The sequence below is a fragment of the Antechinus flavipes genome, chromosome 2 (genome assembly GCF_016432865.1).
Source record: "Antechinus flavipes isolate AdamAnt ecotype Samford, QLD, Australia chromosome 2, AdamAnt_v2, whole genome shotgun sequence".
Classification (NCBI taxonomy): domain Eukaryota; kingdom Metazoa; phylum Chordata; class Mammalia; order Dasyuromorphia; family Dasyuridae; genus Antechinus; species Antechinus flavipes.
The window spans coordinates 344201974-344219694 of record NC_067399.1 but is presented as its reverse complement, the minus strand read 5'-3'; the positions used below and the strand labels follow the sequence as shown (position 1 = coordinate 344219694).

General features: G+C 32.8%; 1 protein-coding gene across 4 annotated transcripts in view; it reads left to right on the top strand.

Annotated features, from left to right (window-relative positions):
- FERMT2 (FERM domain containing kindlin 2) overlaps positions 1–17721 on the top strand; it is a 130113-nt gene that overhangs the window by 88514 nt on the left and 23878 nt on the right. For all 4 annotated transcript variants that reach the window (XM_051977958.1, XM_051977959.1, XM_051977960.1 and 1 more), the window contains 4 exons: positions 72–174; positions 8550–8657; positions 9920–10054; positions 14182–14231. In XM_051977958.1, the coding sequence (XP_051833918.1) occupies positions 72–174; positions 8550–8657; positions 9920–10054; positions 14182–14231 (396 nt within the window). The remainder of the gene's footprint in view (positions 1–71; positions 175–8549; positions 8658–9919; positions 10055–14181; positions 14232–17721) is intronic.

The window sequence follows — 17721 nt, the reverse complement described above, 5'->3', positions numbered from 1 at the left end:
ATTTTCCTTTCATAGGAATTAGCATATTTTAATAATTCTGACTTTTCGTTGTCTTTTTTGTTAACTTATAGATGGCTAGATTCATCAAGATCTCTCATGGAACAAGATGTGAAGGAAAATGAAGCCTTACTACTCCGATTCAAGTATTACAGCTTTTTTGATTTGAATCCCAAGGTATTCAGAATTTTTTTGAAGGGGAAGAACCATTTATGTGATTATTGTAGTACAAGAAAGATTTTTACAAATCAAATCTTGATCTGTACTTTAATAAGTTTTTTAAAACTACAAATATTTATTTATACAAAACAAAACACTTTTGTAAAAATTGTATAGATATAGTTTATTTTACTTCATCTCCATCTACTAATTCATATTTATCTACTGTCATCCCTTCCAGAGAGCTATTCATTTTAAGGAAAAATAAAGAGGAATAAAATTCATCAAAACTAACAAAGTCTGGCAATACCTGCTATGCACTCTATGGGAGTGAATAGAATGGGAGTAATGTCTGGCATGTCCAGTATGAGTGGTGGATGGGGAATGTAATCCTGATCACTGACTCTTGGTCAACTTTTTTTTTTTTAAGAGAAAAACCAAACAAAAACGAAGTTTAACAGTTTTGCAATACTAGCTTGTGATTTATGCAAAGGATTGTTTTAAAAACTTCAGGTCCAGTATTTTTGAATACAGAAAGATATTCACGTAGGATGTAATAACCAAGCTGAATAAAGACTATAACTGTTGAACAATTTCAGTTTTTCTCAAGGTAGTTATGTTGTAGGAGTGTTCTTAAGCAGTAAGCATATTTAAGTTCAAGTAGTTTCAGTTATGTTAAATGTTGCTTTTATACCACATTACATGGAACACTATTTTGAGATGCATGTTGAGAGACATGCTTTTTTGTAAAACAAATATAGGACCTTTGAGGAAGTATCCTCAAAGAAGGGAGGGAGATTCATTCTTACTTTTTGCCCCTTGGAACCAAGCTTAGTCATAATTTCACAACATTTAGGGATTAAAAATTTTTTTAAATTGTTATTACTTTTCTATTTTTATTTTGTTTTAAATTTTCAATAAAATTTTGTTTTTCCCAATATATGTAAAGGTAGTTTTCAATATTCATTTTTGTATTGTGGTCCAGATTTTTCTGTCTTCCTGCCTTATTTTCCCCTTCCCCAAGACAGCATGCAATCTGATATAGATGAAATAAGTGTAATTCTTTTAAACATATTTTTATGTTTGTCATATTGTACAGGAAAAATCAGACTAAAAGTGAAAAATCATGAGAAAGGAAAAAAGACCAAAAAAGTTAAAATATGGTACTTTCCCAAGTCTGTTGGAATTGCCTTGAATCCCTGTATTGTTGAAAAGAACCATATCCATCACATTTGATCATCAGATAATCTTGTGTTTATATGTACAATGGTTGTACTTAATTCACTTCACTGTAGTTAGCATCAGTTCATGTAAGTCTTTCCAGATTTTTCTGAAATTAGCCTGCTCATTGTTTCTTATAAAACAATAATAAATATTCCTTCTAGTTGAATTTGTGTCCAAATACAACTTTTTTTTTTTTAAGGCCTTTATTTTGTAGTTGCTTTAGTGTCATTCTCCTCCCGGTTTGTATTTTGTCAATCTAATAGCTTTTTATGGTGAAATTCTATTTTTTGTTTGTTCATTCTTCCAGTCTACTTCTTTTGACTTTGGACTTTGTTAGTGCCAGACTTTGTGGTGCTTTTCAAAGGAATATTTAGACTGATCATTCTGCTGGTTTCTTGGGATATTGATTATTCCAGGTTTTCAGGGATAGCTTAGGCCTAGCTAGCACTAGCTTTTAGGCTCGTAAGGTGGTCTGATGTAGGACAAAATCCATTTCCTATTCCCTGGTCTGAACTTGGTCCGGGCAATGGCCAATGAGCTTTTCCCTGTTGGAGTTTGAATAGGCTAATAGACTCAGCCACTAATAGCCATATAAAGTGATAGAACAGTAGTGACAGAACAGTAGCTTCTTTCTCATCTGGATTTATGCTCTGATTATTCTTTTGCCGTTTTCATATTAGGTTAGAAACTTCAACTGAGTTTCTGCTCTATTTCTAGAGTCTTAAGATCCATAAGTTGTACCTTGCTAACAAGTACATAGCCTAAAGCTGTTCCTTACCTAAAAGCTCACTATGAGGTGTAGGTCCTTTTATCATTCGGCCTTAAATCTATGAACCCAGCTGGATATAGTTAGCAACAGCTGTCAGTTGACATGTGTTCCTATACCCTAAACAAGTCCCTGTGGAACTTCTTCTTAACCTGGCAAATAACCATTTCCTGTCTTGGAGAGTGATTCACAAGTGTTCCTGGTGAGACTGTGGTAATGTCCACAGACTTCTTTGTTTTCCTCTGCTAGCCTGGATTGAATTGGCTCGATAGCGATTTTTTTCTTAGATTCCTAGTAAGGATTTATTCTGTGCATTTTCTAGATTTGTTTGTAAGAACTATTTTCTCACTCATTTTTGAATGTACTATTTTTTCTATTTACATTGTATTCATTATGCATATTGATTACTTGCTTTGTTCATATTCTTGGACAATTTATTTATTGAGAGTTATTTATTGGAGAGTGATTCACAAGTGTTCCTGGTGAGACTGTGGTAATGTCCACAGACTTCTTTGTTTTCCTCTGCTAGCCTGGATTGAATTGGCTCGATAGCGATTTTTTTCTTAGATTCCTAGTAAGGATTCATTCTGTGCATTTTCTAGATTTGTTTGTAAGGTTTTTTTTTTTGAAAAAAATTAAAATAGAAAAAGAAAGAAAAATTAAAAAAAAAAACATTGTCATGTATACTCAACAGAACATTAGGGAGGATTCAAAATAGGCAAGAATAAATTTACCTTTCAAGAAAGCATACATAAATAGAAGGGATTATATTCATCACTATCCCATCTTTTGCTTATTTTTTTGTTCTCTGCTGTTCATGGTCTACTTTATTCCTTTTTTCCCATTTTATCCCTCTCATTTTACAGGTTATCGTTAAGCACTAATATATTCATATGTACATACACACATATACCCATTCACACAGAGAGAGATATAGATGTATATATACACACATTATGCACATATGCATACATATACATTTACACATAGACATGCATCTAGAGAGTATTATTATGGCTGCATAAACTACAGATTTCTCTCTTGATTTGATCTTTAAGTGTGATTTTTGACTGAGAACAATGATTACTAGCCCTACTTTTTTTTCTCTAATAAATTCTATCCTGATCCTTGTTGCTATCTTTGGGTATATCTCTTACTTCCTATCTATGCTAATTTTTTTACTTTAGTTCTACTCTTTAACTTGTATTGCTGTGACTCAACCTTTCTCCATCCATGGAGTGCTCCCTTATCTTCTCCTTTCACCTTTTCCTTCCCTCTTTATCCCTTTCTCATTAATCTCCTTATCTTGTCCCACAGTCATAAATCTGTACTTACTACCTTGTTATAATTCTTCCCCTCTTACTTCTTTACAGATTTTGAAGGATGTTATATCCTTCATGATGTTTGTATTTGTGTGTGTGTGTGTGTGTGTATTTTGTTCCCCATTTAACTCATTCTTGATGTGAGTAGTTACCAGTCCTCTCCCTTCTAATGCCTCTGTGGTGGTTCTTTATTCTGCCTTCTCATTTGTATAGTATAATTACTATTTTATCTTTTCCTAATTGATTTTGCTTTTTAGAGTAAGATCATACTCAGTTCTGTCCCAATCTTTCTACCCAATTACTGATGTCACTCTTAAACATATTGGTATATTTTCATGTTTAAAACATAAGTTGTCCTTGTGGAAGTTCTTAAAATTAGTCTTTGAAGGTGGCTCTTATGTTAAATTTTCAATGTAATTAAGGTTTAGTTGAGACCAATTCCGAAAATCCACAAGATCACTGAATGTCAATTTTTTTCATTTAATATAATACTTAGTTTTGTTAAATATATTTTTGGCCACAGGCCTAGTTATTTTGATTTTCAGTATTCCAGGACCTTCCATCTTTTATTGTAGCTGCTGATAAATTCTGTACAATTTTAATTTAAGTGCCCACATATGTGAATTGTTTTTGTTTGTTTCTTATTAAATTTACTCTGATCTGGGGAATTTCAAAATTTAGCAATAATGTTGCTATGTGTTTTTCTTATAGAATCTCTTCAAGGAAGTGATCAGTGGATTTTTTTTTTCCATTTCTATTTTTCTCCTCATGTCCAATAACTTCTAGAAAATTTTCTTAATCAATTATTATTGTGTCAAGGTTCTTTTTTCTTTTTATCAGAGTCTTCAGGTTTTATTTATTCTTTTTCTATTTTTTTTTATTCATTCTTATGTTTTATCTTGATCTGTTTTCGAGATTTGTTGTTTTTCTCATAAAGTATTTTAACATTCTGGTTTTTTTATTCTTTATATGCATATTTATTTATTTATTTCTCAGTCTCTTAAAGTTTCACACTGACTTCCTTTTGCCTAATTCTAATTTTGAAAGAATCATTTACTTCTTTAAGACTCTGGATCTCTTTTTCTAATTGGCTGACTTTTTTTTCCCCATAATCTTCTTTTCCTTGGATGGTTCTTATTTTAGTTTTTCCTCAATCTCTCTCCTTTGGGTTTTCTTACAAATTTTTTCTGAGCATGTAGCCATTTAAAGTTACTCTTTGGGATAGGATTATTTTTACTTCAATGTCCTCCTCAGAGGACATTCCTATTCCCATATTAAGTTTCTATGGTTGGTTTCTTTCTCCTTTGCTTGATCTTTCGTTTCTTTTTTTTCTTTTTCTTTTTTTTTTTAAATGAGAGATTATTAGTAACCACCTCTAATGTGGGACATGGGAGAGAGATGATGCCTCTGGCTTCACTTCAGCTCTCCCCTCTGTCCTGGAACCCCAAAGCAAAAACTCCACCCTCATGCAAGTGTCTATAGTCAGCAGCATTGCCCCACTGCTTTTACAATTTCTAGCCAGGTCTGGCATTCCTTATTAGCAGAGGTTGAGGTTCCCTCAGTGATCTTAGAGTTATACCTCCAACTCTGCACTGTTCAGGAGATGAAAGTTCTGTGTAGACTGAGGCTCCTTTGGAACCCAGTTAGCAGCGATGTGTTTACACTTCACACCCCACTTAAAGCTCAGGCTTAGGGTCTTTTCTTAGAGGTCTTCTTGGGTTGTCCCTAGAAGATACTAATTCTTTCTTCCCACACCCCCACCCCAATTGGCCTATGTTCACTCTGAGGTGCGAGTGTGTGTGTGTGTGTGTGTGTGTGTGTGTGTGTGTGTGTGTGTGTAGAAATTTGGGGAACAGGGATTTTTCTGGCCTCTGTCATCTTCCCAAAATCTTCCCCCAAAATACTAAAGGTAAAATTTTTTCCTTTTAGTTTATATGGGCATAAGTTATTTTTTTCTTTGAAAATAATTGTGTTTATTGTGGTTCTGTTATAGTTTTTAATAGGAAATGTATAATTTTAAAGTTAATATTACATGTTTTTATATATAGGCTAAGAAAATTCTCTCTTTTTTTTTTAATTTAAATTTTATTTTATTTAATAATAACTTTGTATTGACAGAATCCATGCCAGGGTAATTTTTTACAACATTATCCCTTGTACTCGCTTATGTTTCATTTTTTTCCCCTCCCTCCACCCTCCCCCCCCCAAGATGGCAAGCAGTCCTATATATGTTAAATATGTTGCAGTATATCCTAGATACAATATATGTTTGCAGAACCGAACAGTTCTCCTGTTGCACAGGGAGAATTGGATTCAGAAAGTAAAAATAACTTGGGAAGAAAATCAAAAATGCAAATAGTTCACATTCGTTTCCCGGTGTTCCTTCTTTGGGTATAGCTGTTTCTGGCCATCATTTATCCATTGAAACTCAGTTAGGTCTCTTTGTCATAGAAATCCACTTCCATCAGAATACATCCTCATACAATATCGTTGTCGAAGTGTATAATGATCTCCTGGTTCTGCTCATCTCACTTAGCATCAGTCCATGTAGGTCTCTCCAAGCCTCTCTGTATTCATCCTGCTGGTCATTCCTTACAGTGCAATAATATTCCATAACATTCATATACCACAATTTACCCAGCCATTCTCCAATTGATGGACATCCATTCATTTTCCAGTTTCTAGCCACTACAAACAGGGCTGCTACAAACATTTTGGCACATATAGGTCCCTTTCCCTTTTTAAGTATCTCTTTGGTGTATAAGCCCAATAGAAACACTGCTGGATCAAAGGGTATGCACAGTTTGATAGTTTTTTGGGCATAATTCCAGATTGCTCTCCAGAATGGCTGGATTCGTTCACAACTCCACCAACAATGCATCAGTGTCCCTGTTTTCCCGCATCCCCTCCAACATTCATCATTATTTTTTCCTGTCATCTTGGCTAAGAAAATTCTCAAAAAATTTTATGTCCATTTAATTTTGAATTCCTACTTCTACAGAATACTGTTTTTTAATAAAGATACTTTTTCTATAGTCATCTAGAAACTTTATAATACTGAATAATACTAATTTATAATACTGAAGTTGTAATGCAAATGCAAAAAAAATCTATTTTGCCTCTGTCATCTAGGAAAAAAACACATTTTGAGAAAGTTATCCTTTCTGTAAAATGCTAGCATTTTGTTTCTCCAACAAAATATGAATTAGAGCCAGATATCAGAACTTGATTTACTTATTATTCATTTCATACCAGCATATCTTTATTTTGTAATTCCCAGTCATTCTGGAAGACTCTTCTTTCTCCCATTATCTCTACCCCTACTTATTTAAAACAACTAGATTTCATTTTGGACAATTTTTTACTAACGTGGACTAGAACTTGTAATTTTATTGGTTCAGCAAGTTCTTGATGAATAAATTCTTCCCCAATGAAGAACTGTAGCTATTCTGAAATTTACAGTTTTGGAGATCTGCCTTTTGAAATTGAAGCTTAAATTTAGAATTTAAGAGTCCAGTAAACCAATATATATTTCAGAAACAGCGTTTTAACCAAGAAAGATCTTCCCTATTCCAAAGCTCACATTTCATCTATATGAGTCTCTTTCCCTAAAATAACCTATACAAATGTGATATCAGAACTGCAATTCAGATATTGAATTATATATGTACTTGTAAAAATAGGTTAAAATATATAATTTATAGTTTTTCAATGTTGGTAGTAATTTTGATTTATTTTATAGCTTTCCATATTATATATCCTTATGTAACAAGAATATATAACATATATTTATATATAATACATAAATAAAAAGCATAATAAACATAATTATACAACATATAATATATTGTATATTCCATATTGCATACTCTTTTTTATTATAGCTTTTTATTTACAAAACATATGCATGAATAATTTTTCAACATTGACCCTTGCAAAACCTTGTGTTCCAACTCCCCCCTCCCCTCAGATGGCACGTAGTCCAATACATGCTAAATATAGTAAAGTATATGTTAAATCCAATATATGTATACACCATATTATATTTTATATTCTGAATTAAAAGTGACTGACACAATAATTTTACTGAATTTGGGTGGCAACTAGTATTAAATTAAAACCAATGTTTTTGTCAATTTAACTTACATACACACATAAAAATATATACACATGCACAGAAATGTGTCTTTTCAGATTCTAAAGTGAAATTGCTTTTAAAATTATTATTACTTTAGTAATGAGATTGTATAGATAAATATAGTCTACATTCTGATTAGTTGTAGCTTGCTGTTTTTGAGAGCTGTTTTATGTCTCTGCTTTTTGACAGTTTGCAGTGATTTTTCAAAAAATCATTAATCTCTCATTCATTGCTTCATTCTGATGTGGTAAGCTACTGATATTTGTTTCCAGAAGTCAACAAGTATGCTAATATTTTAAATTGTACTTCTGTTACCACAAGCCACATGATCAACTTTTACTCATGGAAAAGTATAGCTAAAATTTCAAAAGCTATAACAAGTTTTAAAACAACACTAACTTTTTAGCCAATTTGTTGTCATAGTCCTTTTTTTTTTTTTTTTTAATGTTTTTGGCAGAAAGACAAGTGGAAGGCATATGCATATATCAGGAAACTTTGGGGCTTTTTCTTAACATTTCAAATAGTTTATATTGAATAAAAATCAAAGAAAGCACATTGTCCCCAAAACAGTTAGTTTATCAGTTGTTAAACAGAAAGAAGAAACATCTGAGCTTCCCACTGGCTTTTAAAAATTAAGTTTGCTAGTTATAAAGTCCTTGCATACAAGAGAACTGTACGATTTTGTACACATCTATTGTATCTAGGCTATACTATAACATATTTAACATGTATAATTAGTGTCTGCCTGCCATCTAGGGGAGAGAGGGTGAAAGGAGGGAAGGGAAAAGTTGGAACAGAAGTGAGTGCAAGTGATAATGTAGTAAAAAATTACCCCTGCCTATGTTCTGGAAATAAAGAGTTATAATAATAACAAAAAAAAAAAATTAAAAAATAAAGTCCTTTTTTAAATTTAATGTACTAAATGTGCTTTCATTTACTACAGTATGATGCAATTAGAATCAACCAACTTTATGAACAGTCCAAATGGGCTATTCTACTAGAAGAAATCGAATGCACAGAAGAAGAAATGATGATGTTTGCAGCCTTACAGGTAGGTGAGAGAAATGACTAATAATTACCCTTTGTTTTGATTTATTTTTTAACCTGCAAGAGTGATCTTAAATATTTGGGTCTGTTTTTCTTTTTTTGCTATGAGAATTGTAAGTAGAAAGAAGAAATTTTTTTTTTTTTAATGTGTAGCATTTTTTAAAAAGTCATTAAACTTGACTTTTTATTTGTCTTGAGTAGGATAATGGTGTAAAAAATAACATTTTTGTGACATAAATTCTACATTTTAAATATTTTGTTAGCTATTAATGAATTTGAAGATAAAGTTCTGTATGACCTATTTCTGAATAGAAATTTGAGCATTTTAATGTGTAAATTGACCTATTCATTTTGTCATTTTACTTGGGAGAGGTTATTTAATAGATATAAAAAACATGCTGATTTGCACATGTAATATCTCACCCAATTTTAAAATTATTTTCACACTTTTGTTTGTAGGGAAATGACCATTTTTGCATCTAGTTGATAATATCCTAAGAAAATCTCATTTGATAACAGTGTTTTTTATATTGAATTAAGGGTGAATCAAGGCAGGAGGTTTTGCCTTTCTGAAAGATGGATTGTTAAAGTACGGTAACCTTTTGTGAAGTAATTGGGCTACTTCCATTCTGCATTTTCTTCCTGGACTTATTTATATGTCTTGAAACTTCTGATATAGATTGTAGTTGATGGGATAAAATATTGGACCTGGAGTCAAGAACACCTGAATTTACATTCAGCTCAGATTGTGGGAGCCTGTTACTTCTTTCTGCCTCCCTTTCCTCAGTAGTGAAATAAGAGGGAGAATAGTACCTATCCCCCAGGGTTGTTGTGAGGATAAAATGAGACAATATATATAAAATATTTTTCATATCTTAAAATACCATATAAATATACTATATAACTATCCTGTGTTATTCATCTTTCTCCTCCCCTTACACATTTGTGAAATGCTTTGTAGGTTTTAAAGCACTACATAAATGTTAGCTATTATAAATTGCTTGTCTCTATTTACACCCTAGGCCTCCCCAAAATATTTCCAGTAATCTTTCAATTAGACAATATGTTTAGGGCATTCTTCCTTTAATTTCCTTCCTTGGCCCTAAAATTCCTGAATTGATTTTAAATTCTACTGATTTAGAAACAATTTGCAAATCACAAAACATTTGTATATTTTGAAAACAGAAACACATGATATGTACAGTGGGCTTATTTTGATTCTCTTTAAGTATTGAGGAAATTATAATATATAATTTCTTTTCTTAGTATCATATCAATAAGCTGTCAATCATGTCATCAGAAAATCATTTAAACAACAGTGAAAAAGAAGTTGATGAAGTAGATGCTGCCCTTTCTGACTTGGAGATCACTTTGGAAGGAGGCAAAACATCAACTATTCTGGTATGTCTGAATTTTGCTTACTTGAACAGTGTAAAATTGATTATGAATACACAGTACTATGCTTTCTTTCTGTAGAACTTTGCTGTATTTTATGAGTATATATGTTTGTGATACAGTATTGATTAAGAGAAAGAACACTAGCATTTGACTAAGCAGAGGACAAGATTTGATTTCTACCTTTGACACTTTTTCTTATTGTGTTGTTTTGGATTTTTTTCCAATTTATTTTTTCTCTCAAATTTCCACCATGCCAATTTTAAATAGAAATGAATCCCACAATCCATAAATGTATTAGAAGTGAAGTAAAATCCTTGGTTATATTCAAAAGTGTATACCCCATTCTGCATCTTGAGATCATCACCTTTCTTTTAAGAGTAGGGTAACATGCTTCATCATTGGTTTTCCAGAGTCATGGTTAGTTGCCACACTAATTAGAGTTCTTACTAGCTGTGCGGCCAGGGACATTTCTTATCTTTTCCAAACATTAATAAATTCATTTATAAACTAGAGATCATAATACAACTTTACAAGTTGGCAATGAGATCAAATGAAAAAGAAATAATATAAAGCACTTTGCAACTTTATAATAGTGCTAAGTAATTGCTGTTATTATTATCATCTGCTTTTTGTCAACTTATTTCAGTGAAGTTTAGACAAAAGTGCTACTGAGAAAAGTTGGTATCTTGCTTTATATTTAATTTGTTTTTCATTATGTAGCAAGTAGGAAAAAAAGTTAATTATTCTTTGTAACCCAATAAAAATATGTCAATCCATTTCTATAGGCTGACTGAAAGCAGTGCTGATAATATGATTGGCATAATATGTATGTTTAGTGCTTTTTCAGTTTGAAAGCTTTTCACTGCAGGTAGAGCAAAGATTGTGCGTATCAGGTATGGCCATATCTATTAAAATATTTTAAAACTCTTTCCAAATCTTGCCATTCTTTTATTTTAGATGTTCTTTGGAACACTGAGGTGGTGAGGGGAAATGACTGTTTCTTGTAGTTCCCATCATCCATAAATTCAAGAATTCTGAAATCCCCTTATCTGACCATAATCTGTTGGCTTTTTACTTCTCCCTCTCCTTTTAAAACCCTATTAAGCACTATGACTTCCAGTTCCTTGTCCCCTTCTCTTCTCTCCTAAGCCATATTCACTAAACAAGTTATTTTATCCTTTTTCGCCCACCTTGATTCCTTGATGAACCAGTTCAACTTTATGCCATCCTCTTCTCGAGTCCCCATTCCCCTTATATCATTGATTATGCCCAGCTATGCCTCAGCCTTATTTCACTGACCTTTATTCTTGCACATAAGCTACTGGGTAAATTTAGGGAAAAAAATCACAATAAATGTTGAATAGGTCCACTATAAGTTTTTGTTGCACTCCCCTGAACTAGGCGATCCTTAGGTAATCATACTGTCCCTCCTTTCTTAATTCACTATCTTGTTTTTCACAGCAATTCTTCCGTACATTTTCATTCCTTTTCAAATTTGCTATGGCTTCCCTTTCCTCAGTCTCTCTGCTAAGCAACTTATTTCATATTTTACTGAAAAAATTGAGGCCATTCTTCTTGATCATTCTCACTTTGCTACTCTAATTTTTTAGGATACTATTCCTACTTCTTTAGTATTTCTTCTCTGTCTCCTTTGCCATATCTTCTTCCAGATTACACCTTCAAGGTTTTGTTCTGGGTTCTCTTCTTTACTTCATCCGTACTTTGGAGTCTCATTAGCTCCCATAGGTTTAATTACCATTTTTCTGCTGATAATTCTCAAATCTACCTATCGTACCTCAGAGTCTTGCATTTCTAACTATCTTTTGACATTTCAAATTGTTTGTTTAGTAAACAGCTTAAAGTCAACTTGTCCAAAATGGAACTAAATATCTTTCCCTCTAAACTTTACTTGTCTTCTACCTTCCTTATTAGTGTAAAAGGCAGCACCATACTCCTAGTTCCTCAAATATCTTCCCTTTCCCCCTCCATTTCTTTCATCTGACACTGCCACTAGTTCATCATCTCATATCTGACTGTTGTTATAGCCTGCTGATAGATCTTCCTGCTGTAAGTCTTTTTCCATTCTAATCCATTTTCCATTCAGACACCAAAATGATTTTTTTCTAAAATACAGGTCCAATCACTTTGCACTCTTGCCCCTATCCCTACTCAGTAAACTTCAGTGATTCCCTGTTTCCTCTAGAATTGAATACAAAATAATGCTCTGTTTAATATTCATATTTCTTCATATCTTCATTCCTACTATTCCTGTTTCCTGACATCCCTTTTGTTGTTCTGTTGTTTTGGTTATATCTGACTCTTTGTGACTCTATTTGGAGTTTTCTTAGCAAAGATCCTGGAATGATTTGCCATTTTCTTCTCTAGCTTATTTTACAAAAGAGAAAACTGAAGCAAAGAGGGTTTAAGTGACTTGCCCAGAATTATACAGGTAGTAAAATGTCTTGAGACTGGATTTGAATTCAGAAAGATGAAATTTCTTTACTCCAGGCCTGACACTTTATCCAGTGTCTCACATAATTGCTTGCTGTACCCTTTACTCTCCACTCTTTGATCCAGTAATTTTGGCTTTTTGACTTTTCCACAAATAAGATACTCTATCTCTTGTCTCATGAATTTTTCTTAGCCTTTCCTCCGTAATTGGAACCCTGCCCCTCCTCAGCTCTTCCTACTGCTTCCCTGGCTTATTTTAAATCTTAATAAAAATCTAGTTTTTGATTTGATACCTTTCTTAATTTTTCTTAATTTTCATACCTTTCTCCATTAATTATTTCCTATTTAACCCATATAGCTTACTTTATATGTATATATTTCTTTACATATTTTCTCCTTTGGATTGTAGGCTTCTTATAGGTAGAGACTATATTTTGCCTCATATTAATCCAGGTGCTCAATAAATATTTATTAATTGATTAAAGAATTAAAATTGAAAAGTCCAGTAGATTCAGCAAATAAGATATTGGTAACTGTACTACAAGGATTTGTAGTGTCAACCCCATGAAAGATTCTAGTCAGGCAGTCTGGGTTTTGCAAAGTATTAAATTTTTGCAGCATAAATTTAGCATATGTTTACTGTTTCCTTGCGTTATCTACATTGATCATTCATTTTGGGATACATAAGGATAATCTTGCTGCAAAGTCTTGTGACAGTGACTGATCTTGAAATGCCATCTAAGCTCTTCCATTTTCATAAATAAATTCTTATGATTTAGCTCTAGTTGTTATTATTAACAGGAACTTTAGAATTAATCTTCCTGAGCAGATCATAGTCAAATCTTATAGACCTGATTTAATTACTTGTCCCAAAAATCTTGATTTTTTTTAAAAGTCCTAATCACTTAAATCATGGGCAGCTTAAATTTTTTAGGCAAGGAAGAAGGAAAGGTGTGCTCATAGAGAATACCTTGCTCATACAGAGTGTTCCAAAAGTCTTACTATTTCTGCATTGTTTCCAACATGTTTAACACACTCATAAATTAAATATCCTTTGAATCAAACTTTTGCAGAGGAAAATTTAATTTCACCTAATTTAAAGAGTTGTAGATCTTAACTACTATAAGAAAATAAAATTAACTAAATGAGAAAACTTTCAGCTTGCAGTTTTAGACACTTAGAAAACTCTAAGAATTAAGCTTTTAGTTTAAAATATGTGCCTATTCTCCCCAAGTGATCTATCTCCTGTGTTCTCTCCATATTCCATGAGGGAAGTGACTTTTTTCACTTTAGTCTTTTTGTATCTTTTTAGAACCCATAACACAGTGCCTATCAAATCATGAATATTTAATAAATGCTTATAGGTTAATTTGTTCATATAAAAATCCAAATTCAGTTTAAAATTTTAAAGTTTTGAAATAATCTTATTTTAGTTTATATCATAGAAATAACCAGTCTATTAAATTTTCACTGCTAACTTCCCTTTTTTTCTGTTTTAGAAAGGAATCTTAACATTTAAAGTAATTCAGTTCATGGAAAAACCCCATTTCATCGTATCTTCAGAAAGTTATAATGCAATCTGAGATAATTCTTGTATCAGATGCAATATTGTTTTAGAAACCAGAAAACTAGAACTAAATTTCAAATTTATACAAAGCTGTTTTAATTTTTCTTTTTAGGGAGACATCACTTCCATTCCTGAATTGGCTGATTACATTAAAGTTTTCAAGTAAGTAAAATTGTTTTGTTTTGTTTTTAAGATTAATCTTTTGTTTTGCTGGCAAGGTACATCTGTAAAATAATTGTTGAAATAAGGAAAAAGAAAAATGCTCTTAATTATAACTTTTAAATCATATAAATTATCAAATTGCTGGTGTATCAGTGATATATCATTTCATTGGTAAAAGAATTCTTTTCCACTGTGCAGAATTGAAAACTTTTTATTGTGTTAGGTTGTACTAAAGAGTTACTCATTACCAGTGATTGACTAATGAATTCTTTTGCTTGGCAACTCACATAACAAACAAAAAACTGCAAAAGAGCCCTTAGTTCTCTTCTACTTTTTTAGTGACAGTGGCAGAATGGCAGAAATGAGCGCAAACGGTCAATAAGTCATAGAATTTTCAGATTGTAAACAATAATTTAACTGTTGGTACTTAAATGCAAGATATTTATGCAGTGAATAACTAGCAGATCTACTACTAGATAAAATAAACAATATCAATATTTAAAAATCTTGCTACCAATGGAACTGACAGCCACAAGGAAGAACATTGAAGACCTCATCATCACCAGTTGTATTCAGGAAGAACACCAGGAGGCGTTAGATGTGGCAAAGACTAAACTATCATTATGAAGGGTGAAATTTATTTTCTTAACTCACAGGAAATAGGAAATTGGTAAGTTATATAACACTTACTTATAACTAGTAAGCACAAAGGTCAGAATCAGTTGCAAATTCCAAGAAAGGAATAAAGGTGAAAAAATTATGAATTGCAACATTTTAAGATCTATGTGTCCTATTTAAAGAAACACATCATTGATGCTCAAAAATATAAAAGGTGAAAATACTTATTTTTATTGCCATTTCTTAAATAAATTGGCAATTATGGAAGTTTGAACAACCATTCCAATGAGTAGACCAAAACAGTACAAATGTTGTCTGAACCAGCAAGTTCTTGATTATCTTGCCAATTAGAAAAAAGTGGCAGACAAAAGGACTATTGTTATAGGGTAGTTTATACTAAAGAAAAAATTTAAATTGTGACCAGAAGGGTTTGAAGTATATTAGTAATAGCATTGCCTCAGAAAATAGTAAAGTAGCAGAGAGGAAAATAAGTATATACTTGGCATATAGCCAAAAGAAACATTTCTTAAGTATGCCAGCATACAAAACATTGTACTAAATATTGAGGATACAAATGAAAAGGTAGAAAAAAATTCCAGCTTTCAAGGAACTCATTCTAATGTTGGAGACAATACAGAAAGAAGATTTCAGCTGCAATTCAGGTGAAAATATACTTTAGGATGCAACAGCAACAGCTATTAGTAAGGCAGTTTCTTAAATGTTATTTCCAATGTTAAAGTTATATAAAATCCAAATTTCACTTCTTCCTTCTCTTCAACCTAGTAAAACTCCAACCACAGATTTTTCTCTTCTCCTTAATGACTCCCTTCCTCAGCAACCATTTTGGGAAAGATTCCAGACATGGCTTCCCTCTCACTCTCCCTCCTAACTCCCTAAATTCTATCTCCTTGTTCTCACTTGCTTCATTGCTCCTATCTCCCCTTTTATATATGTTGTCTTCCCTCATTAAAATGTAAGTTCCTTGAGGATTGGGATTATCTTCCTTGCCTGAAATTTTTATCCCCAGATTTTAGCACAGTGCCTAACACATACTAATAAAGCACTTAAGATATGCTCTGTAGGTGTGTCTGTGTCTGTCTGTCCCTTCTCCTTTGTTCTTTCTCCTTCTTCCCTTCCCTCTCTCTTTCTTCTTTCCTTCCAAGCCATTTGACAGTATCAAGAATTTTGCTAAAGAGGATTTTGTTTTTTGGGCCTTCAATAGCAGTTGTTGAGGAAATTATAGTATCAGCACTTGCTGAAGTACTAAGTTCCATAAAGGTTACCTTGTAGGATGTTGGCCTGAAGCAAGAGTTCATGAATGCAGGATTAGCAACAATTGGAGTGAAATTGACATTCCCTGACTGAATTTTCTGGCACATGCTTATTCTGTCTCTCTGTCAGGGTTCCTTGCTTCAGTTACGTTCAGCCTGCCCTGTAGATTATAGTAGGCTATAGTAGTATAGAAGGCTAGTCCCTTTTCCACAGTAGAGGAATAATCTTGTTTTATTGCCTTTCATTTTAATGTGTTTTGCAGGTAATGTAGGGTTGGGTTTTTTGTTTGTTCTTCTTTTACAAATTGAAGATTTGTGGCAACCCTGCATTAAGCAAGTCTATCAGTGCCATTTTTCCAATAGCATATGTTCACATTTTGCCTTTATATCATATTTTATTTTTTTATCTGTTATGTGGGGTGACCTCTGGTCAGTGATCTTTGGTGTTATTTTGGGATGCCATGACCTGTGCCAAAATAATAAGGTGAACTTAAACAATAAATGTGGTGTCTTCTGACTGTTCTGTCAACCAGCCATTACATTATCTCTTTCTCTCTTTTGGGACCTTCCTTTTGCCTCAGTTGCAAAAATAATGAAGAATATTATATAAACTTAGTTGATAAAGCAGCAGCAGGGTTTGAGAGGATTGACTCCAATTTTGAAAAATAGATTTCATAAAGTCCATGAATTTGGATAGGAAAAAATCTTACATCTTTATTTTCACAAACTCTAACTAAAATTTAGCATTTCCTTTAATTGAACATAGACAACAAATGTTATTTTTGAAAGAGAGTTCATAAGTTTCATGAGACTGCCAGAGTGGATCCATGATTCCCAAATAGTTAGGAAACCCTAATATAAAAAATCTCACCTAAGAAACATATCACCATAAAAGAATCTACCTTCTAATGGGGGAAGACAAAGCTCAAATGAAAACCAAAAAAGTTGGAGGGAGGGTAGGAGTAATTTGGCGGATGGAGAACTGGGGAAAGAATGCATTGTGGAGAAGTCTCAAACTAGTATGGTTAGAAAGAAAGGAGGTATTTCTCTCAGGAAAAAAATAAAATTACTGAAGACTAACTCATCAGGTTATATGCAGACCTAGATTAACTCTGCAGGCCCCAAAGTTGAAGTAATGCAAGGTTGAATCTTTTGAAATTTACCCCTTGGTTATCTGCAAGGTGGTCCCTGTGACAAGGGAAGATGGAAGCTGACCTGTGGTAACCCCATGTTTCCATATGGTATGGGTGATTTTGGGCAAATTAACTCCTCAGTAGTTTTCTGGGGACCTCTCTTCCCAACAAATTGAAGTCCTTAAGACTTTTGCTCCAAACAAGAGCCAAGGTTGTAAAACCTGGGAGTCAGGAAAATAGAGATAAGACAGCATAAAAAGCACTGGTCATAACTACTGAATATAACAAAGAAGTAAATGAAGAGCTATAAGACTTCTCAGACCAGACTACCACCCTTTCAGCAATATTGCAGGGTATCTTGTCCCCCAACCTCTTCATGAACAGCCACTTTAGAAGCTTGCCTAGGGACTGAAATGAGTCAGTCAAGAGAATAAAAGACTTCATCAGAGAAGAGCTGGTAAAGGTAGA